This window comes from Tympanuchus pallidicinctus, unplaced genomic scaffold, assembly GCF_026119805.1.
Source record: "Tympanuchus pallidicinctus isolate F22 unplaced genomic scaffold, pur_lepc_1.0 scaffold9, whole genome shotgun sequence".
Lineage (NCBI taxonomy): Eukaryota > Metazoa > Chordata > Aves > Galliformes > Phasianidae > Tympanuchus > Tympanuchus pallidicinctus.
The window spans coordinates 866,900-891,082 of record NW_026294813.1 but is presented as its reverse complement, the minus strand read 5'-3'; the positions used below and the strand labels follow the sequence as shown (position 1 = coordinate 891,082).

Below are 24,183 nucleotides of genomic sequence, written 5' to 3'. Positions count from 1 at the left end.
AAAGAGAAGTGGCACAAAAGCAACAACTTTGTGCCTTTCATTCTTACACTGAATAATGAGACCATGGGAAAATAGTGTGGTCCATGGCAAAGATTTTTGTAGGTATGGACCGGTCACCTAATGCAGGACAAATATTGCTAGAAGAGCTAGGACCGTGTACACACTCTTCTCCTATGGCGATGCTATTAAGAGAGAAAGGAACTGTCTGTTCCCCTTATATACTCCAGACTGTAGAAGGAGTATTTTGCAGACTATTGTAGAAGGGATTGGTATAGCAGGAAGAATCTGGCAACATCCTAAATGAAGTGAAATCCATGAATAAAATTTGGAAGCCTTATTAATCTGCTCTCTCTGAGTTTAACCTTACTGTACACACTTCAAGAAGAATTTCTAGCTGCAAAATAGAATAAACGAGGAGGATCAGTTGGGTAGCAGTCAGTATTTCATTTGAGTGTAAAAATGCATTGAAATTACATTCCTACACAAAATCATGATTAGAACTGTGTAGTGGAATATGTTATGGAATGTATTAAAAGTTAATGTTAGAGAAGTAGGACTGACTTCACATCAGTCAATTGCATTTTTACTTGTTTCTTAAAGTTTCCTTACCTAATGCTTTGTCAGCAGATCACTAAGTTGTTAGAGATAGTGGATATTAAGAAAAGCAGTGCTGTACTCTTCTCTTTACTTCATTACTCTGAAGTAGTCAGTTGGCCCAGTTCCAGAAAGCACATATATCTAGACAGACAACTGATCTAGAGAAAGCAAGGCTGGACATGAACACGTACTCTGATTTTTTCTATTTCTCAAGTATTTTTTTCATGTAAAATCAGCAAGAGTGAATGAGCAAAGTCTGCCATTTTTTTTTTTTTCTCTTTTTCTTTTTTTTCCAGGAATTTAGTGTAGTGTTCTACCTCTTCCATTCTTTTTTTTTAATCATTTGTGAAGATCTTTTGAATATAAGACAAAAGTAGTGATCTGTTTTTCCATACATGTATTCTCAGTCAAGCATATACCACTCTGCTTTGCTGGGTATCAAAACAAAGAGAAGCATGCAAGTAGCAAGAAGACTGTTGCCCAGCTTCTTGCTAAAATAATAAGCTTTAAAAATTAAGACTGCCATCTGAAGAGTGCTTATTTATATTAATTTTAAAGATTTTATATCTTTTTAAGGGGGATATTTTAAGAGGATGTTTTTTCTCTGGTCATTTGTTACGGCAGAGGGAACTTCTCCCTGTTTACCTTTTGTAACCAATCTTTTTTTTTTCTTTTTTTTAAATAGGGAGAGGAATAAGGAAAATGGATATCAGTTTCAAATGATGGGGGCTAGCTATTCCCACTGCATGCATATGAAGGAGAGTTAAAAGTGTACACTGTCTATAGGATTTAATGTTTATCTTGCAATGTCATCTGTCATGGAGCTGGTGTGTTCCTGTGGGAGCATTATCACCTTTCATTTTTTCATCTTCATTGGGTACATCAAAACATAAATTCATGTGATCCTTTGAATTGTATCATGAAAGTTGTGTCTTACAGAAGTCTTAAAAATATAGTATTTATAGTTTGTCAGTTATTAAGGCAACAATAAGCATAATGATGCCTGACTATTTGTGCCTAAATTTGCAATTCAAACCAAAAGAAAGAGACTGCTATGTAGTGGTGAGGTATTGTTCTCAAACATCCCTGTCTGTTTGATTCTTTTTGAGCTTTCTTCTACAGACTTTTCCTTTAGAATAAGTTTTTCATCAAGGATGTATCTTACAGATTTTACTAGCTAATAGCAGAAAATGCAATCTTAAAGTTCTGAAATTTAGAAACTTTTGTTTTAGAAGCTTGAGAAGCTCTTTTCTGATAAGCTTCTTCAGCTTGATTTCTCAGGAAAAAGTAGAGCATCACCACCTAAGAGATGTTTCGGTGCAGCTTAACGAATTTTATCCATTCTCTGCCACACCTTTTAAATGTTAATACACTCAATCTTTGAGCCATTTCTTCAGGTTTTTATCTAAACACTATTTATACTAATTAATATCCAAAGTATGAATAAATAAGTTAAATACGCTGGAATTTTGTTAACTAGATATTTGGGGACTTCGCTCACTGTTATACTGCATGACTCAACTTTATTATTAAACATAGCCATTAGATATCTGATGTAATTAATATCCATCTGTGGAAGTACTCAGAACTCAACTGGACAAGGCCCTGATCAGTGTGAACTAAGGTGACCCTGCACTGAGCTGGAGGTAGAACCAGATGTTTTCAAGAGGCGTCTCCCAACCTGAATTATAGAACTATGAAATTGCTTTCGTTAAGTGAGATATGACTGCATCTCTAGTATAAAAATACAATAAAAGAGATGCAGATCAATAAATAAAATCTCTGTATTTAGTTTGTGATGTGTGTGATAGAGACTATTAAAAGACTGAAATGTGAATTTACTGTGAAATTCTGAATTTGTGAAATTATGAAATAATTACGAAATTATTCTGAAATCAAACTAATGCGAAGTAAAACTAGATGTTGGCTAAAGTGACATTAAAAACAAAGTGTTTTTAAAGAATAACCAGCAGTCAGTTTCTGCCTGCAAGGTATGATAGTTTGCTGTTTATCAACTAATATGAATTAACTTGTAATCATTAGGGGAAAGGAAGTGGCTTGCTTTTTAGCAGCAGAATAGTGCATGGACCTTTCAGATTTCAAGCAATGCTCATGCGGTCACTCTTAGTGTGAAGATTGTTACAAGCATTTCAGAGAGATCTAATTACAGAAGTTAGAATTCAAGTTTATGTACAAATGGCATATCCGGACACCAGAAGGCACAAATCATTGTTATAAAGAATTGTTATTTTGTTTTATGCTGACTTTATTTATCACACATATTGCTTAAATATGGGATATAGTGTTGGCTGGAGAAATGAATAATACTAATTAGAGTACCATTAAAAGCTGTAGTACTATAGTAAGCAGTATAGACGTATATAAACAGTAAAAAAATATGGGGCAGCTGATGAAAGAACCTTCCTTCAGCTTTTCAGCCACTGGAATTCTTGATCAATTTGAAAAAAAAAAAAAAAATCAAGAAACTACTTCTGCAATGCACTTAATCCCACCAGCAAATCAACCTATCTTTTAATGTGTTAATGACTTTGGAGATGGATGATATTTAAGAAATACAGGAGTAAAAATGTGAATATTTCTTAGCAAAGCTGCTTTTTAAAGAACCATTTAATAAGGGATTCTTTGTCAAAGGAGAATACTGAGATTTCAAGGGATTGTTTCACTGTACGCTTACTAAATAATAATTATCAGTCAACAAAATGATTAATTTAATTTGAAAGGCCCATATTGAGATTATGTGCATAAGAATAATTAATACCTATCAGAAGATAGAAAATGAATGTATTACTACCAATACTTTTGCTTATGAATTTGGGTAGCTGTGGTAAGTATTTAAGTTTTAGTAATTTAGTAATAGGAACATCAAATGTTTTCCAGTTTTCAAGTGGCTTATCTTGCATCTTTAGAAGGATGAAGGGACACGTTTTCTGCATTAATCATCTAGTGCTGTTCCTTCCATCAGTCAATTCTATTCCAAAACTTTAAAGTTGCAAAGTTACTTTTAAAAGAAAAAAAACAGTAGCATGTTAGAATTTAATTTAAATACTGTCGATCAAACATATTTTCCATTCTAATGATTGTATCATTATATTTATGTAGGCTATCTGAGGCATATCAGCAATCAATATATATTGGCCATTTAGTACAACAGCAAAATAAAAGGTGCTGTTTTGCAAAAATTCCTCATGCTTCTAAGCTGTAATAAAGATTCTGACTGAATATGCTGATCCTGAATTACTAGCTGAATTCTGTAAGCTATAATTAGTCAGCCAAACATAGTGAAGTTTTGTGGACTTGGAAAACCCCAGTACAGAATAGTTGGAAACTTACAAAATTAAATGGTTGTGGAGAGCAATTTGACAACAGGTAGCAGAGGGTCCATCTTGTCCAGTCTCTGCAAAAGCAGGCACATCCAGAGCAGATTGTCCAGGACCATTTCTAGGTTTGAAGACCTCCAGTAATCACTAATGATAGTCCAGATTGTTAACGAAGATATTAAACAGGACTGGTCCTAATGTTGATCCATAGGGTACTCCACTTGTTATTGGTGTCCAACTAGACTTTGTACCACTGATCTCTACTCTCTAGGCCCTGGTGTTCAGCCAGTTTGTGATCCACTTGACTGGACTGTCTATCCAGCCCACACTTTAACAGCTTCTCTATGAGGATCTTAGAGGAGCAGCCTCAAAGGCCTTAAGGAAGTTCAGGAAGACAGTACGAACTGTTCTCTCCTCATCAATCAGCCTCATTTGGTTGGTCAAGCATGGCTTCCCCTTGCTGAGTCCATACTGTCTGCTGCTTATTATTTTCTTCTCCTTCATGTGCCTGGAAATGGTTTCCAGGATGAGTTGTTCCATCACCTTCCCAAGGATTGAGGTGAAGTAGATGGGAGTGACATTTGCCTTCCTCCAGTCCCAGGCAGTTCTCTCAGTTTCCATGACTGAGCTAAGATTATAGAGCGGCCTTGTAATCACATTTGCTAGATATGTAAGCACACGTAGCTGCATCAGGGCTAAGGACAGTAAATTTTTTTTTAATCTCTCCCATTCTCCAGTATTCTTTTAAGTCATCCATTCTTCTGTGTTTGTATATAGATATGGGAAATGTTACAAAATCAGAATGATTTTTTTTCCATTCCCAATTGTTTTGATTTTGACATTTTGAACCATTATTATGGTTCCTTTAGTCTTTGTTAGAATTGGTCCTATTCTGGGACAGTTATTGCTAACAGAATTCATGAATGACATTTACTTTAATAGAACTGTAAAATGCATAAACTTGCAAGCATACAGTTTATACAGATTGAAAATTAACCATATTAACCATAATATGAACGAAAGTTACTAATTCAGAAATATGAGAATATGCATTCTGTGTTAATACTATCTTTGTACTGAAGAATAAGGATCAACTTTACTGATGTTAGAAATTAGCAAAGTTTGGGGCTAACAAGGTAGATATCAAACAGGTAGCTTTTACGCTGTTTATAGATTTCATAGTTGATATGTATAAATCTATTTTGAAGCTCTTCATTGATTCTCTGTAATTTCTCTTTTGCCAGCACCAAGGATGATCATTTCAATGTTAGCATTCAGCCCCCTGTTGGAGAACTGCTTTTGCCTGTCACTATGTCAGAAAAAGACTTCAAGAAGGAGCAAGGTGAGAAATACTGTTTTAGAAGCTTCAGTAAACGTATTTGGATGAGAAGAGGTTGTGTGGCTTTCAATTTCCAAGTGTACAGCAAGTGCTTCCAGTGTAGCTGCTTGTGTTAGTCTCTATTAGTATTCTGTCTGATACTAATGATTTAATTTAAAAATATCTTTAAAAGGACATGCAGTGCTATTTGACAGGTGTTCAGTATGCCTTTAAAAACACAGATATTATCCTTCACCCTGAAACAGTCTTTTGGCTTAGAGTTTTGTCTTCTGTCATGAAATATACTGTTTTCTGCTTGCAGAAAAGCAAAAAGTTGGAACTCCAGCTTCCAGTAGTAAATCAAACACATATTGATACTCTTGTCTGTATTTACTAGTCTTTTTTCCCAAAGCTGCTCTTAAATAACATTGTTGTATTTGTTCAATTACTTGAAATTTTCATATTTTTTCTTTAAGCACTTCATATAAAAAGAATATTCTTTTGTACACTTAAGCAGGAATTCTTTTAATGTTGTATCTTTGAAGTATAAGTTTTTTCTCCTGGTTCAAATAGAAACCTCCGTGAGAGCTCAATTATAACTCAAATTATGTTATACAAAATAATTAGAAAACAGTGTAGTTAGGTAGGAGAGTGGGAATTAAGTGGAACATTCCATACTACTACCCTTAAGTTGAATGTAGTTCCTAGACGTTTTAAAATATTAATAATTGCATTTTGGATGCATTCAGATGCAACAGTGTTTACTCACTCATCTATCTCAGTGTATGGAATTTACACGTGTAAATCTTTCTTCATTGAGATAAGAATATACCCATGGGATCTGTCTCATTGCTGTGTAAGGCTCAGAAACTCAGTATATCCATCAAGCAGTCGAGAATACCGATGAGTAAGCCTGTGTGTTAGTAATTATTGCTTTAGAGCATTTCTTACGCTTTTTGAATGATTGAGAAAGTAGTTTAAATATTGCCTAGATTATTTTCAGTTAAGCTTACTGTTGCAATGAAAAGTTTGGGTTGTGCTTTGTTTTCTTAACCCATTTATACTTATCTGCTGTTCTTACCCTTTGCTTGCTAAAGCCTGCCTCTCTGCTTTATACCTGCTCAGCAACCCAAGGTGAGTGATTGAATGAGGCTGTTCCACATTTATTTTAAACCGTTCCCTTCTAAAATGTGTAGTTGCAATTGTAGGGAAAGAAAAGCAGGTTACTGTGGTCTTTTCCCCATGTTTTTAAATTTGCTTGCTTTGAGATACTTGGATAGAGTTTTTGTACATTTTGCTGTGACTGAGGGCTTTTTTTCCTCCTGACTGGCCATACAGAACCATGAGCACATAGAAGAAGTGTACTTGGAGAATAGCTGTGCTCCTCTGTGGAGTTGTTGCCAAAATTCCTTTTTCTTCTGCCATTTTACTTCTATGGTTGTTGATTATTTGTCTGAATAAATCTGGCAGCTGTTTGCTATGTTTAATAGAGCAGAAAGGCTACTCTGAATAAAGCTATTTGAAAATTTGTTTATATGAAGTATTTGTAAATCCATGAAGGTCTCTTGGCATTTCTGTATTGCTCTCTCTGTCTCCCTGAATTCATTCTTTGATGCAGGACTTGATGCTGGCAAATTTACCACAGGTTTAAAAACCCTTGCAGTTGCTTTTTTTTTTTGCTTTTTTTTTTGTTATAGCTATCAGCTGCTTCAGAATATTCCTAGTAATAGAGGTCTCCATTCCCAATTTTACCTATTTATTACAGGTATCTAGGACCAGCTAGTATTTGAAGAGAATTACTGTGTGCTCTTGCTAAATGAAAAATCTGAACTGCATTAATGAATGCAGGGCAGTTTAGAAGTTAGTATGTATTATTCTATTTTGCGTTTAACTTCAGTGTGTCTGTATTCTCCAAATGAATCTGATTTATAAACTTGTTTTTTGCTTATCATGCTTTCATTTATTTGTTTGTTTATTTATTTACTTACTGTCTTTTTGGACATGAGATGTTTCAAGTCTCATAATAGGAAATGCCTGATTTTATTTGCAACCAAAACAAATAGGGAAAAAACAGCAAAGGAACAAGGAGAATATTAGAAACACAAGACTATACTGGGGAAGAATGAGAGTATGCACAGGTTTTAAGGATTTTTACATCAGAATTGTGTGTATAATCTAATCAGAATGCTAAAGAGAAATACCCAGCACTATACTGAAACACAGAAGAAAATTCATTGCTTCATATCTTTACTCAATTACACTATGCTGTTTTGCATTGTCTATTACATCTGTGTTTTTTTCATTTTATCCCTGATGGCATAAGGAGAGGGAAATGGACAGGTTATTGAATATTCATAGCTGCGAAGGCTATCTAGTGGTAGCAGCAAACCTCGAAAGCAGTATTTGTGCACATGCTGTGCATGGTGTGCTTAGCCTTGCTTAAACCATGCTGCCTTTCCTCTCCTCCTGAGCTGGGGGATCCTCCTGTGAGGTAATGCCCCAGAGCTGCTGCTGAGCTAACATTCATGTTTTGACAGTTCCCAAGCAGTGGGTAAAAATTGTATTGTTAAAATACTTTTTACCCCTCTGGTTAAATATTTTTACTTCAGGCCTGAGGATTTCATATCCTATCGCACCACGTCCTCCAGAAAAGCTGGGCTTGTTTAGCGGGAATTCAGTAGAAGTCAGGCATGTACTGCTGGGATCTCTGTATCCAAATTTCTACCAGTCTGCTTTTGTAAATATCAATAGAAAAAATCCTCAAGGGCTTGATTCAGAATAAGACTAATCTGGTAGCAAACATACCTTGTTCTCTGCCGGTATAACTTTTCCAATTTTATTTCCTTTTACCATTAAAATGTGTAGTTATTTCAATTTATCAGTTAGGTAAACCAGATCAATTGCTGCTCTCTGACTTGAGTTTCTTAGATTCCAATGTTTCACTCAGTACTAAATGTGGTATGTAATTGTTAAAGGTTAGAATTTTTATGATATCAAAATAGCCAAGTAAAACTACTTCAAGTATAAGGATTTCCACCCACACTACTTACTGGCATATTTTATAATTGTTTTCAGGAAGTGTAAAAGTGTATGTACTTTAAAAGGAAGGAAGGAAAAGAAAAGAAAAAAAAAAAACTTGGTTGACTAAACAAATTGTTTTCATAATTTTATTAAAATTTATGCATCCAACTTCTCTTCATAAGAAGCAAGATGCTAATTCTTTAAGTGGTTGGACATTCTGGTCCTTGACTACCACAAGCAATCATATTTGATGCCCCTTAATTAGAGCACCCTTTTTTCTTTCCAGGTTCTTTTCCACCTCAGCAATCGAGACAATACATTTGCTTACCATGCTGCTCTCCTAAGTGTTCTTTTGCATGTAAATTAATCTTGATTCAGTTTACACTGTCATGCTGAGTGGTACAAATTGCCTATAACAATAAAACAGCATGAGTTAAAAATAAAGGGGGGTGGAAAGGCAGATTGAATGTGTGCCTTACTTGATAGGATGTTACTTTGCTTTATGCCAATACATTAGTCGACGATAATGAATCTTCTGTTCTGAAAAGCATGGTTTAGTTGATTTTTTTAATTTTACTTCAATGGAGCAGTACCTTGTCTTTTATAGAACAAGTTAGACAAACCATTAATGACAAGAGTGTTAAGGTTAAATATGAAGCAATGCATTCACTTCTCTGAGTGCTATCCATCTTTCCATTTACAGGAGGTTGACAAAAGTACTGGCTTTGTACAACATTTCCTTTAATTACATGCTGCGGGAAACAGGCTTTTAACATAAACATAGTTGCATTCATTTATTCAGCATTTGCTCTTCAATAGAGCTTAATGGAGAAGGTTTAAATCCTAAATGAGTACACACATCTCTCAGCAGTGTTATGTCAGTCCCCATGCTCTGCTTAAAAGCTGTTCCAGCCTGCGTATGTATTTTTTAAAGCTTTTGCCTAATAGTGAAGTTAAACAACTTGAAACAGAATGTACCATTCCCAAGATAAAGCTGATTTTTATAGAAGTTGCATGCTTATTTTTGTTCCCTTCAAGTGCAGATCACGTTCAAAAATATCCCATTATTTACTCATAAGCTGTTCTATTTTTGCTTTGATACTTCTTATATTGTAACAGCAGCTAATGCTCATTCTAGTGCATTAAAATTTTGGATTTTTTTTTAATTGCTATACTCAGCATCTTTGTGCCATTTGCTATGGGTTTGAACTATCTGTACAGCCCTAAAATATTAGGCTTTTGAGAGTTTTGCACTGTTTCTATTATTAATGTTACTGTTGATTACAGATACGTGATAGTTCTTCCAAAAGTACTGTGTTCTATTATTTGTGTTTTCAGCTTCTGAACATAATCTAAAAATATACACACAGTGCTACGGTGTAGTTCCTGTTGGATTTTAATCAACATGAGCGTCCTGCAAATTATTCTTATAACCAATGAATATTAATAGGAGATAAAATGTTGGATTTTTGTTGTTGTTGTTAAAATGATCCTAAATAATACTTCTTTCTTTACTTTTTTTCTTTTATCATATGCCTTCATGTAATCTTGATATTTCTGTTCCATTTATAGTAATATTAAAATTATTTTAATAAAAAAGTTTGTGAAAAGAGAGAGGTGCTAGCTGAGTTTCCCAGTTTCTAACATGCTGACTTTATCTTCATGAACTAAATTGATCTGGCGATTACTGTCTAAATTTCAAGCTTATTTTTAGCAATATGCTATTAAGTTATAATTATGTATGATGATTTTATGATTGAAAGGTTAGAAGGTGTCTATTTATGTGGCCTTACATAACCTGAAGTTTCCTGAAACAGTCTTACCTAATATTTCACTCATGTGTTTACATTCTTTATTTATGTTGTGTTTTTTGAGAAAAATAACCATCCTGATTTCACAGTTGCATTAGTAAACAAATATGATTGCCATGTTTCTAGTAATTTTTTTTTCTAGTAATATGACCTGTCAAATAATACATTAAACTGAGACAATTATGTAATTTCAAATAACATTACTTTCTCAACATATTATTTAACTTTTAATGCATGTGTTTGTTTTTTTAGAAACCTTGTTTTGGTTTTATGCATGGTAAGCAAATAAATCTTAAAGTATTCATAATGAAATATGTAATGTTTCAGGGATGCTGACAGGAATGAATGAGACATCTGTTACCATAAATGTTGCTCCACAGAACTCTACTAGTCGTGTAATAATTGAGAGACTAATGAAGGCAGCAAATCTGGGTGTAGTCCCTTCTGGTCAAGATAAAATACACAGGTAAGAATACATGTCATTTGCAATAAGATTATATTTTAATTATGAATTTCCATTGGTTCAAAATTCATTTTCTAATATAGGGAAAATTTTATTGTCTGCACTTTTAACAAATATTGTGTGCAACTTGGGCTGTGACATAGAATCCTAACCAGATATTAACTTGAATACTTGTCAACTGTTTATTTGAATGTATACAGTACATTAAATATCTAGACCTTACTGAACACAGCTAGGTAAAATTGTCTGTTTCTTCATTTTGTTTCAAAGAGAAAAGATAGCCTTTTCAAAACGCAGTACTTTCAGTAGTGTCTACATGTTTTTTCTGACTTCTGTTTCTGTTTTCGAAAGTAGGCTTATCTGGACATAATAGATGTATCATCTGAGAGAGGAAGCTTGATTTTCTTCCACATTAATTTTTTTACCTGTAATATCTAACATAAACTATGTGATTATTTTATATTTAATTAGATGAAGATCATTTAAAGTACAGGTTGAACATACATTGAACATTTTCTTCTCCTTGCTTATATGTGCAAGGAAAAACATAGTTTTCATCAGCCAAGAAAGTCAATGGCTCTATCTAATTCCAGTTCAGTCCATTTTATCAAAAAGCAGTGGTACAGAATGTAAGTCAAATCAATATGGCTATTTGTTAATCATAGCTTGTAATGTGATTGACTGAAAATATTCAGTCCAGTGAATCTGTATGGCTTGTCACCTGTGACAAGAGCAAACAAGAAAATTGCTATGTATGGAAAACTGAGTAGACAGAAATATTAACAGCAAGACATCACTGGAAGCTGTTACCTTAGCTCCTGAATTTTGTTGTTTAAATAAAAGCAACGTATCTCCTCGTAAGGTAAAGAACAATCTTTTTCTTTGAAAATTTGCTGGCTTAGATGACTGTTTGGAGTGTTTATGTAATCTACACAGCTCAAATTAGCTGATATTTCTCTTCTTTGGATTTAGTCTTTTTTGCATCACTGGGCAGTTATATTGCATTGCATTAACATTAACCCAGCTGGATTTTCCTATGCATTTGATACGGTCAATGATAAAATTCTGTTTCACCATAAAAACATGGTACAGCTAGTGCAATTGCACTGAAATGATTGTCACTATTGACACCTGCTCCTCCGTGAAAGTGTCCTCATTTGTTGCATCCCTCAGGGATCTATGCAGTCTGCATTCTCAATATCAATTCAAAGACTAGGTGAGAGTGTCAATCAAGGGAGACTAAAGTGTCTGTGGTATACAGGTGTTCTCCATCTTTACCCTATCCATCACATGACACTTTGTGCAGAAGGATGGATTGTTTTGTGACCAAGTCTCAAAAAGACTACCTAAAATAATAGCTTAATACCTAACTAAGCCATGGGTTGCCTAACTGAAGATAAGTTTCTAATTTGTTCTTGCTTTCCCTGGCTTTTTGTAAAAAGGAGGAAATTTTCCACAAAGAGAGCCAGTAACTGAATTGAAGATTTACTTGCTGTTGGATACACTCCTTCGGAGTCAGTGGTTGAAGATGTGTTCTTTTAGGTATACAGAACACTTCAAAGCATCCTAAAATTTGGACTGTTTGCTGAAGTGTCCTTTTCATTTGGAACAGAATATATTCGGACTATCACAGAAGTTAGAGACTAGTTAGCATTTATAATGTCCAACAGGGAGAAAAGACATTCTTATAACAACTTAATACCTGCTAGAAGTTCCCAGAAGTGATGAGTGTTTAGAAAACAGTCCATCATTTGTTTCACTGTAAGCAAAGTTCACAAATACTATGCAGTTACAGTTGCAACTACAGAAATGAGAACAATAATTAATTAATACTGTGATTAACCTGTTCATCTATTAAAGACTGCTGTGTTAGCATTAATGAATCCTAGACTTAGATAAATCAATATCTGAGATTATTATTCTTAGATATTATGATTTGTCATTAATGAATATTCTCAAATCTCTAAAAGAAACCACTAAAATATTAATACATATGTATATATAAAAGATATATAGATAGATAGATGTTAAATCAACTCTCATTATAGTTAACAAAATCAGAATCCATTCTTGCAAAATATCATAGATGTAAGAAGTGCGGTGTGACTTGTTTTTGTTTAATAGCAAGTAGTGTTTTGGAAGAAGAAACTGTATACAACAACTTGTTTCATGTCATTGTGCTATTCTGTGAGGAGTAGTTCTATTCATTTCTTGGAAATGCTTAGTACATACCCCTTTACACAGGAAAAGCAGTACCATTTTTAACCTGACGTTGCTGTCCTGCACTGCGCAACCTGAATTGCATTAATCTCTCAGTTGGTCATTCCCAACTTGGTTATTATTACTTAATGACTGCTAATGACAAGAAATGTATATTGCCTGGTAATGAAATACATTCATTCAAAATGCAGTAGTACAGTTTAATACAGGCCTAATCTAATGAGCAGGAACCGGTGTGTATTTCTTGGGGGTTTTTTTTCTGTCTGAGCATATTTGTACTCATGACAAAGATGTTGTCATGTTGGTGAGACCCAATTACTTCTCTTTAAATTTATAGCCCTATTTAAGATTGCATTTTTGCATTTTTTGCACTAAAATAACTAAGGCAACTATAGTGAAGGTTTGAAAATAAATACTTGCAACAAATACCAAGAGAATAGCATGCACTCACCAATGGAAAATGAAGTAAATGTAAACCTGTCAAACATTGGCTATACATGAATACATATAACAGTGTAGCAACACTTTCTAACATGCTTTTTTGCTCTCTTTACGCTATGACTACTGAATTTGCATCATTAGAAGAAAGTAATAATTTAACTGTTACTGAATGTAGATCAAAATGTCAGATAATGCAATTGATTGTATTTTAGACTGTATTTTCTGACCTGTTCTTCATATTAAAATATTTCACAAAGGTGATTATGGTGATTGTTGTAGAAGTCTTAAAGCTTACATAGTCATTTCCATCTTCTGAGAACTACTGTTTGTTAATTATTTGAAAAGATGAAGGGTGATTTGAAAAGATGAACAACACATAGAAATTGACCAAATGGTTTAAAAAATAATCTGAAGATGCCCAAAGCTTTCAGTCTTGTGATCATCTGTGGGCATCATTTGAATATCTACAAGCAAGGATACTGAAAGAAAAGTATTTTTTTTCCTACAGGGAATCAAATCAATCTGAATAACCACTTATTCATGCACTTAAGTTAAAATATGTCTGCTGTTTGTATTCAGTATGGAAAGTCTGACAGGTATTTTTCTGTCTTCAAGATAAGAGGATACATAACTGAGCGTATTTTTTAACTCGAAGTTGATTCTTCTGAGGGCCAGCCCTTTGATACCATATCTCTGGTTGGGCAATAGTAGTCATTACCTTATAGATATAAAATATAAATTCTAGGCTGTTCTATTTCAAAATGTGATGAAACAAAGATTTCACTGAAATCAAGATTTTCAGTATTTTTTCTTTTAACCAACACAAGCCTTATTTATCAAGAGACATCCTAGTGTTACTTTCAGTATCTGTTGCTTATTCCATCTCAGATGAATATTCTGAGAGTTCCTCAGGTGTCTTTCTGCTTTCTTCATTTTCAGCTTCATAACCTCCCACCAGGATAGGTTTTTTTCACTTTGATTGTAGCAGAAGACAACAGACAGTGATAGAATGAAAGGAAGAGCAGCAGACTTTACTTACCATTAGATTGGTCTTACAGTCTTCTTGAAAGTGTCAGAATACTGTCTACTATTACTTAAGGATGAAGGAAAGGTGTCTCAGGGTTCTTTGACTTAGAAAGAAAATAACGGAAACACTGATGCAAAACATGACCACTACCTCCAGACTTTGGCAGAAAAGTTTTCATGCGTTTGAGTAGCATATACCAGAACAGCTCTTTCAGAGCTGGAATCACACTTAGGTTTATGCTGGTACAATTCCACTGATGTCAGAAAAAGTATTGAATGGTATGCAGAATAGGGCCTTCTTGAACTATTTTCCTCTCCTCCTTTCACTCTCTGAAGCATTTTCTAGATGGAGAGCATTGTGCTTCAGTATATTGTTTCCCCCAGTGAAGTGGCAGATTTAGCGTTCGAAATGCAAAATGATGCAGTGTAGAGCATCCTCTTCCACAGTTTTCACTCTTTAAGATTTTACTTGTGCATTGCCTGATCAGTCAGTGAGATAAAAGCCTAAACAGATACAAAGAATAGATTACAGTTAACTTCAACCAACTAAATGGTCCATTCAACTAATCTGGTGCTGTTGTTGTATTTGAAAGGAATCCACAATTAGTATCAGGAAATTCTGAGGTTAAAAAATAAGCACAGTATTTTCGATTTACCTTTATTCTGCTGGTTGTGGCTTTAACCTTTTGTGAATAAGTATTAACAGATGTTACATATTTTCCATCTGGAGTTTGGAGATTTGCACTCTTTTAGCTAAACCTAAACATGTTGTGGAAATCATATGACAGTAAGCATACTGCAATGGATGTGCATTGAAAACCTGAAGAACATAAGTGCAACTAGACACAGTATTGAAACTTGCATGAAATGCTGAAAGAAAAAAAAAGAAGGAAAGAGGGAAGGAAGTAAAAAAGGAAGAAAAGCCGATCAATCCAAGGATCAACACTTGTTCTGCAGTAGCCTTTATTCCCTACCCCACGCATCAGCCTGGCAGTCTGGTTGTATTCACCCCTTTTTATCATTTTGCAACCTGTCATGTCCCATTTAGGTTATATTGGCAGACTGATTCTCAAAGGAAAGAGGGTTTTGTTTACAGACAATTTTGATTATCAGAGAATGGCTTGCTTAGTAATGTTATCATCCCCACACCTTCTTATCCAGCAACACTTAATTTGGGGAGAAAAGGTGCGTGACTGTGCATGTGTAGGTGTGTATGTACTGAACAAACCTCTCCTTGAAAGAGTCCACTTGGAAAATCTTTGACTATGTCATAGTCCACTTTATACTAAGTTGGAAGAGTTCTCTGAAAGTTCCAAGCCCCATCAGCCTACCACAGCTCACAACAGCAGGTGTGTGTGTCAGACAGGAAGGTCTAGCCATTTAGTGAAGGAGAAACGTCATCTAGAAATTAATGAGAAACAGATGTAAATTCTTTATAATTACTCCATTTGGACCCAAATATATGCTCTCTAAAAGGCTGACAGATAAGTCCAGCAAACCCAGAAGGACATTTTTAAGGACCGTTTCTGATGTGTGTGTATATAGAATTGTTTTCTAACATAGCTCACTAAGTAGTTGACCTGTATAAAGCTCAGTGATGTAAAATGTACCTCTGGCAGTAATCCCTGTGAAGCAATTGTATGGACTGTTCTGCTTCCATAGTTTTTTAGTTTTTTAGTTGGGCCTCATAATCTTTTTCTACACTTCAGGAGAGGTCTAATGAGTGGCAAAGTAAGTAAGCTTGTTATAAACTTGCAGCTTTGATTTTGCTTCCTAATTTCTTCAGGTGGAATTAATTGAGGGGGCTAAACGCCCTAGGCAAAAGAGTTTTTCTGCAAGCTTTTACCTGTAGATGACAGAATTCTAAATGGAATGTTGTATCCCTGTCCACAGGTAGTTTAGCTCTCCTTGTAGACAGAATTTGTAAACTTTTAACATTTTTTAAGTTTACTGTAGAATCCCAGATGAAAAATAATAATAAAAATGTAAAGCCTGTTAGACATCCAACTAGGCTAACTATTTACTTTTCTTTTGTCAGCCTGCAATGAAAGGCTTTCTGATGAGTCACTACTTCTAGGTAAATATTTTTATTACTAGTTGCATAGAAAAACGGGATTTTTAAAAATGAATGTACTCATTCCACAGTTTCTACTATTTATTTCTTAATCAAATCCTGGTATTCCAAAACACGAAATTTCCTCACTGTTAACAAGATGGCCCTGCATGTACTAATACAGTTTTTGTGTTAACATATGATGATTTTGATTACCTGGTACAAAACACTTAATAAAGATGAAGTCTTTCTACAATATCATTTGAAGTCATTTTATATATATTACTGCACACAGGGAGCTAGTATGTGAATTTCAAAACTTACAAATAACTTTAAGAAGTCAAATTTGAGCTCAGTATTGAAAGCATATGAGTGAGTTACTTTGGATATAATCAAAATAGATTGTTCCAGCCTAGTTTGTTTGCTGTCCACTAGAGGACAGCACTGCTTTTGTATCAGAATGCTGTAAAGTGAAAAATATGTTCAGCGTTTTCTTTGAACAGCAAACAGGAACCTTCTGAGTCAGTTGTTTAAGTAGAAAACATGTAATACTTAAACTAAATGAATGGGAAAACATCTTTGATTTGAAAGATTTTTGAGCAGGTTTGATATTTTAATGTGTTTCTGTAAGGTGAATTATTTTCTTGGAATTACCTACATTTTTACAAGTGAAAATGTATAGCTTGTTTTAAAAGAGGACCATATGTAATTCACTTATTTATCATATTAAACTCTTGACTCTTTAAGAAAAATTAAAAGAACAGAGTAGATGAGAAAAAAACAGGTCAGACAACGATGAGAGTTTTGTGTTTGCAAGGAGCAAATACTGTGATTCAAGTTTTCAGCTTCTTGAAGTTTTGGAAAGGATATACATCCAAGTAAAAAATGCTGAAGTTCCTGAACTAAGAGGAAATACCGGGGAAGATCATGCAGCATCTTTTGAACATGTGGAGTACTGCTGTGTACTGGACAGCAAGTTCTGAGGACTTGTGTGGATTCATGCACTGTTGTTAGAAATACAGTGAGCTGCTCACTGTTTACAGAGGACAAGCTCAAAATCTTTAGCAATAAAAAATACTTCAGAAAAAAAAATATTTTCACAATAAAATTAAATGATAAAAATACAGTGCAGATTTGAATGTAATTTAATTTACAATTTTACAGTTAAGCCCCAAAATAGCTAATGTTGAAAATAAGTTACATCTCGGTAATGAATTATGTATGTTGAACAGTTTAATTTAAGAGAAATGTTAAAACAGCATTAACTGGTCTGGAAAAGAAATAAAGCACCCCAAAATATTGTTATGTAATTTTTAATATAAATATTAATCAAGTTGTATGACCTAATAACCAATCTTAAGCAAGTTTATTTCTGAAAGGTTAAAATCACCAAGTTAAGATAAAGATGTTTCTTTTTGTGAGTATGCTTCTGCTGCTTTGTTTCATTATGCTTCCTGCATCCCCAGGTCAGAATTAATTCACAGTAATGCTATTCCATATACTTTTTTCATGTTCTACCGCATATTGAGAGAACAACTTGTAGGCCAATTATAAGATAAAATGCTGAATATAAGGGCTAACTAAAATATTTTTTTATGTCCATATAATATGGAATCTATATTATAATTGTTCTTTCTTACACTTACAAATTAAAGACTAACTCACAGTAGTATTTTTTTCCTTTGAATATATTCATTGCATAGCTTGATTACATGTTTCTGAACTTTGGACTAATTATTTGTCTACAGCTAGGGCAGAACACTGCATCCTGTGATCGTCTTTCTTACTAATAGGATTCTGTCTGCTTCAGCAGGCAATAATTGAAGGCTTAATGTGCAGGATTTAAAAAAAAAAAAAAAAAAAAAAAAGTTTTAGCTTCCATGGGTCATTGTCACTGTTTCTGGTAAGCAATAAAACTGAAAAAAAAAAAAAAAAAAAGAATATTTAGTTTAAACAGAGGGATCAAAGATGAAAAAGAGTGCCTGACAGGAGAGAGCATGTGCTTTAGTGCTGTTGAATTATGTGTCACAAACCCCGCTCTGCTGTGAACAAATATCCAGATAGTATTCAGCTGTAAATTCATGTTTTCAAATGTTGAATTTTAAAGGTTAGATTTTTAGAGCGAGTTACTCTGTTGCTCTCTGTTCCTCAGCTTGAAATTTTCATAATCTTTCCAAGTGAAAATGCCTCTCTTGCATATTGCAGCTATCTTCTTTCAACAAATAAAGGGAAAAAATAACCACTAGTCCTTAGTGAAGCTAGCATTAGGTAAATGCTGTCACACTGTAATTCTGATACTCTGTTCTTTTTCCTTTATTAGGAATTCCAACTAATCGTAAATAAAATATCCTTATAGGACAACCATTAAAAAAACTGTATTTTCACTACCAGAACTGTATTTGTTTTTAACTGTTGAAAAGCTGAACGGCTTTATAAAAATACACAGTGCTTTATTGATGCTCATTTAGAATATGGTACATTTTCATAGCTACTGACAGACACCATATTTCAGCAAATCTGTGAATACTCCTATCTTTTGCCATGTCACATAACCTCAAGATGTTTAATGTTCTTTTTAAAGAAACATATATATCTTTGGGAAAACTTAGAACGTGCAAATAACTGCAGTGTAACAGAAACAACCATCTAAAAATATTTGGCTCTGTTTTCTGAATGTCCCTCTCAGGTGTTTTGTGGGTTTTTCATGTTCACTGCTCTATCTTTTATTTTGTCTGCTGCAACAGAGCCACATGGATATTACCTTATTCCAAGAGTTGTCGAAATGACAATTTCCCTGTTTTGGAGAAATTTTCTCTACTAATATCCGGTGTACAAGTCAGATTTTAATGTTTGACAGTGCAGTTTCCAAGGCTTTAGTCAGACTATGAAGCCTAATTGTTGTCAATATCTTTTAAAAAATATTTAGATGCAAATTCTTATCTTTAAGACAGTATCAACTTTCACAAAGAGTAAAAATTATTACTGGCTTCAGGGGAAAATAAGAGTTGTTCCACAGCTTCTTACAAAGAATAAATACCTGCTATACAAAGTGATTAATTTTTGCTGCTGAAAAATTTTTAACAGCTTTTTGATCTATTTAGTTGAGCAGAACACACGTATCATGAAGTTCACATGGCCTTGTAACTGTAAGCATATATAATGTAATGATATGTACTCACTTTAAAAATCATATTCTACCCAAATTGTTAAATGACAGAGTTTTTAAAACATCTAAATAATTAGCAAATCAGTTTCACTGATTAAATATTGTAACCAAAAGTCAACAGCTTCATCTTTAATAATTGAGTTCGTTTCAGGATTCAAATCAACCTCTTATAATTGGTTTCAGAAACTTATTCCCCATTTTAAGGAACAGATTTCAGTTTCCAAAGTTCAGAAGCAGTAGTAAGCCCATTCTGTTGAGGTTCCTCTATACATCCTTTCTTTTGGTAAAAAGATGTTCTGCTCTGCACTATTTATACAAAGTTAGCCAATGCTAGTTAAGTGTACTAACATTTTGTGTGGGATTATTCCAAGTTTCAGACCCTTCATGCCTTGCGAACCACCTGAAAACTCACATTTATTGACGTGTTCTTTGCAGAGGTATGGAAAAGTAATATTGATCACCTATCAGATTTTGCAAATGCGCTTGAGAAAATATTGGCACCAAACTCATCGCTGGTGCTCTGGTCTCTCCCAGCTTTCTCAGAACGCTGACTTCATATCACTTTCTGGTTTTAATAAAAGGGGTAAAATCAGGCCTTGGGGCTGTGCAACACAGCAGGAGTGCCAACTACCAACCCTTGTGTGTGCGTGCTCAGACGTAATCTGTTCTGGGTTGTCCCAGGACACAACTCTTAAATAAATAAGGTGACTAATAGAACAGTTGTTTATATAATTATTCCCCTGTCAAAATCAACAAGAGAAATAGTGATCTTTTACATTGCAGTGCAAGTAGACAAAATCACTGATACAATTAGCTAAGTGGTTAATTTTTATAGTAGTGATGTGGTTTCAGAAGCTCCTATTATAGGGAGACGTCTTTGAATGTATCTGTAATCCGGACAAAAGAAATAGATTGACCTGTGATGGGTGACATTAGAGAAGTGCCCCGTGTTTCCTTAATTAGTATAATGTGTTATGAGATTTTGATATGCTTAGTTTAAAAAGAAAAAAAGGCAGAAATTACTTCTCGTTTAAAGAGAACCTGCTTCCTGCTTAAGTGGCTAATATTTTAATTAAATCTGGAGTGAAGTTTTTTGAGTATCTCCTGATAAACTCCCTCCTTTATGTTGATGGTAATTAAACAGATCCCTAAGGGCCGAGCAGGCTCTTTGCGAGGCCCGTGCTAATTGTCAGACATGAGACACTGACCAGTTGGTTTGCTCTTGAATAGCCGACAGCGTGCTGTCAGCCTAGCAGTTTTATTTTTCTGCATTGTGCGCTGTTGTCAGGGCTAACTGGGTCCTTTTGTGGCTGAAGATGTTGCGCAAATTGAGGCAGATGGCTCTGGTTCAGACACGTGTCCTTCAGCAGGAGGAGATTGGCCCTGCAAAGTGGGGTCAGGCTGGGTCGCAGACCTGCTCCTCACTTGCTCTTGTTCTCCAAAGCCCATGTGCAGAAACTTGGTTGTTGTGTAGTAACCAGCCACAACAACAACAAAAAACACACAAAAAAGCCTGGTGTGCTCCTTGTGGGATATGGAGGACGAGGCTACTGCCATCCTCATCCTTTCTGTCTCTTGGGCCTTGCTGTGCATGCAGAATGAATTAACAGGATTGACAGAAGTTCATTGTGCCTAAAATGGCTTTTCAGTCCATTGTGGTGCTTAAAAGGCCAGTTTTGCTTTTAATTCCATGTAATTAGTGGTTTCCTCATGTCTTGGAATTCAGTAATGGTGCATTAGACCTAATTTTTATTTATATATTTATTATATATTATTATATTATATTATTATATATATTTATAATATATATATATATATGTTTGTTTTGTAGGACTAGAAAATATGTAAATGTTGACTGTGTATTTGTAATAAATATTCTGGAGGTTAAATACAATCACAGACAAAATGTGGTGTCTTGCTATTATCATTATTTCAGAGGATGGTGTTGGAAGTTTATTAGTTTGAGTATTTTTAGCCTGAATTAATTCCTGAGGCAGCAGGAGGGTGTGCTTTTCTGAAAATACAACAGTGTAGCTTTTGGAAGCGTTTGCATTTAGTGTCACTGGATTTTCTTTGAGTCACCAAATGATGTTTACCCATGAAGATCCCCTTAGAACTGAATTTGTTTGGATCAACCGTGCACACTGAAATAGTTCCTCAGAACTGTACAGAGGCTGGAGTTTTGGAATGTAAATAATAATTTGATTTAAGTTGATTTTGTTTGGCGTATTATTAAATTTAGAGTTTTGCACAGTCCCTTTGTTTTTCCTGAAGTACTAAAATATTTGCACAACAATTAAGAAATTTTCTGTAGAATTTATATTTTTCTGGTGTATCCTCTGAAATTGACTAATGAAATTGGAGGCGTTTTGTTAATACATAAACTCGCTTAATTGTTGCAGGAAAAAAACATCAGTAGTCTTTAGCCTTAAGGTTCACAGTGATTTCTTTCTTTTTTTTTTTTCCTTTCATCCACTCTAGGTTTGCAGCAAAGACTGTTCACAGTGGGTCACTGATGCTAGTCACAGTGGAGCTGAAGGAGAGCTCTACAGCACAGCTCATCATAAATACTGAGAAAACTGTGATTGGTTCTGTTCTGCTGCGGGAGCTGAAGCCTGTCCTGTCCCAGGGGTAACCTGCTTACATCTGGACTTCAGAATCTGGCACACAACAAAAGTGCCTGGCATCCACTACTGCTGCCTTTCATTTATAATAATAGCCCTTCCATCTGGCAGTGGGGGGAAGAATACACTTTTGACATTCTTCTGCTTTAGAATGCTAGTGTATGCAAGTCGTCTCCTTTTTTTTCTGCTTGCTAACCAAAGAACATATATTTTACTGTCAGTTATCTGCATTCTTAAATGTATTTCCCATTTGTTCTATCTGAGTACTTTCCTCTCTTTCCACCCCCCTCCCTTTCCCCACTATAGTGGACAAATATTAGATAATGAAGTTGAAAGGAAATCACACTGCTTAAGAATCGTGTTAAAAACAGCACACAGATAGGTTCCAGCAACATATGCAACAATTATGTGTGCACTTCAGAGAAGCACACACTTGTATAACAAATACAGGAAAATTGTTTGCTTTCTGAAAATCCTTGTGCACCTGAACTCATGTAGAAAGAATATTGTTCCCATTTGATATGATTTTCTGAAATATTTCTGTTAAGCTGCCAATAAAGTAGTGCTTTGAGCAGAAAGCGCCTCTTTCTTGTTTTGTTAGAGATTCTGTGATGATCATCAGTGATGTATACCAATGGTGGCCAATTTGAAGTAACTATTAACAAGATTGGGTGCTACATATGCATTAGGAAACACTTTTTGTGAAAGTTGACAGTGTTTGTGCTCCAGTTTTAATTTTCTGATACACAGTTACGTTTTTGTTACTAAATAAAACATGTCACTCTTATTTTTTCAAATTGGCCTATTTATGGAATACTGATTGAGAAGAACTGTTGGGACATATTGTTGCCTAGCTTAGTAAATCATTCAGATTCTTTTTGTCAATTTTTTATTATATACCTGAATTAGAATATCTCCCACTTATGCATGGCTTCAGGTAAAGAGAAATTCTTAAGCACAGCTGCTGAGCTACGTCTGGGAAGACCAAAGGCTGTGCCACGTTGAGGTGGCACCCCGGTTTCTGCGTACTGAACCATGGCTATAGCCTGAGTGTCATTTTGACTTTCTCTTCACATTTTAGTTACATGATAGTTTACATAAAGATACTGAGCTTTGTCATTTCATATCAGTTCTTACCTCTAACATGGCTTTCCCTGGCAACTCATGGCTCTGCAACAGATGTTTTCATAACAAAACAAAGAAGAGATTTGGATAACTCTGCACCTTTGCTCTGCCACCAGGACCCTTTGCATGGTCCTTCTGTGGTTCTGCATGGTTTAGCTTTATGAGCAACATGAAACACTTATTCAGAAATGTTGCTTTGCTGCATAGTGGAAAATACTAAAATTTTGTGCAAGAATTTAGTATAGCCATACTAAGCCCTAATAGTAGCAGAGTAGCCCTAATATGTAGCAGAGTTCGCTGGCAAGTTCTAAATAGACTTTTTTCTAGGTATTGAAGTTGGATTTATGATAGAAATACAGTTCTAGTTTCATTACACCCAAATATGTTGGCATTTCTCTGGCAAAGAAACAGGAATCTAATGTGCTCAACAGGAATGCAGATTTTTAAGTCAACAAGGTGCTGTGGGAAAGGTGCAGAACTGCTTTGCAAGAAAAGATTCAACTGTGAAACCTTCAACCACGTTTGTAAGGGAAAAAAAATAAATAAAAAAAAATAAATAAAAACAGGAAGTGTACCACACTACAAATTAAAGGAAGATATATTATTGCTGTATGTCACACAAGTTACTGAGTGAATTCTGCCTCTTTAGAGCACTTTATACAGTTTACTGGTAAAGACCAGAAATGTGTATAATGAAGACATTTAGGACATTTTTGTTATTAATTTACTTTTTTCAATACTTGGTGATTTGGTCCTATGGTTCAGTATCTCTCGATACAGATATTCGTATCAAGACTGACGGATACAGGACTGACAGTGTGATTTGCAGATTTATTCTGCCTTTCCAACTTTCTCCGTGGATAGATACTTAAACAATAAAGTATGTGTGCAATAAATCTCAACTCTTCACAAACCTAAACATGAGCACCTGTACATGTCTTCATATCAACAGCACAAGCTGCACTCAGTCATAATGCAGT

General features: G+C 34.7%; 1 protein-coding gene across 3 annotated transcripts in view; it reads left to right on the top strand.

Moving 5' to 3' along the window:
* AP3B1 (adaptor related protein complex 3 subunit beta 1) overlaps window positions 1-22,656 on the top strand; it is a 160,186-nt gene extending 137,530 nt beyond the window's left edge. For all 3 annotated transcript variants that reach the window (XM_052670188.1, XM_052670187.1, XM_052670186.1), the window contains exons 25-27: window positions 5,180-5,277; window positions 10,413-10,551; window positions 21,936-22,656. In XM_052670188.1, the coding sequence (XP_052526148.1) occupies window positions 5,180-5,277; window positions 10,413-10,551; window positions 21,936-22,089 (391 nt within the window). In that variant the 3' untranslated portion in view covers window positions 22,090-22,656. The remainder of the gene's footprint in view (window positions 1-5,179; window positions 5,278-10,412; window positions 10,552-21,935) is intronic.
* The last annotated feature ends 1,527 nt before the right edge of the window (window positions 22,657-24,183 follow it).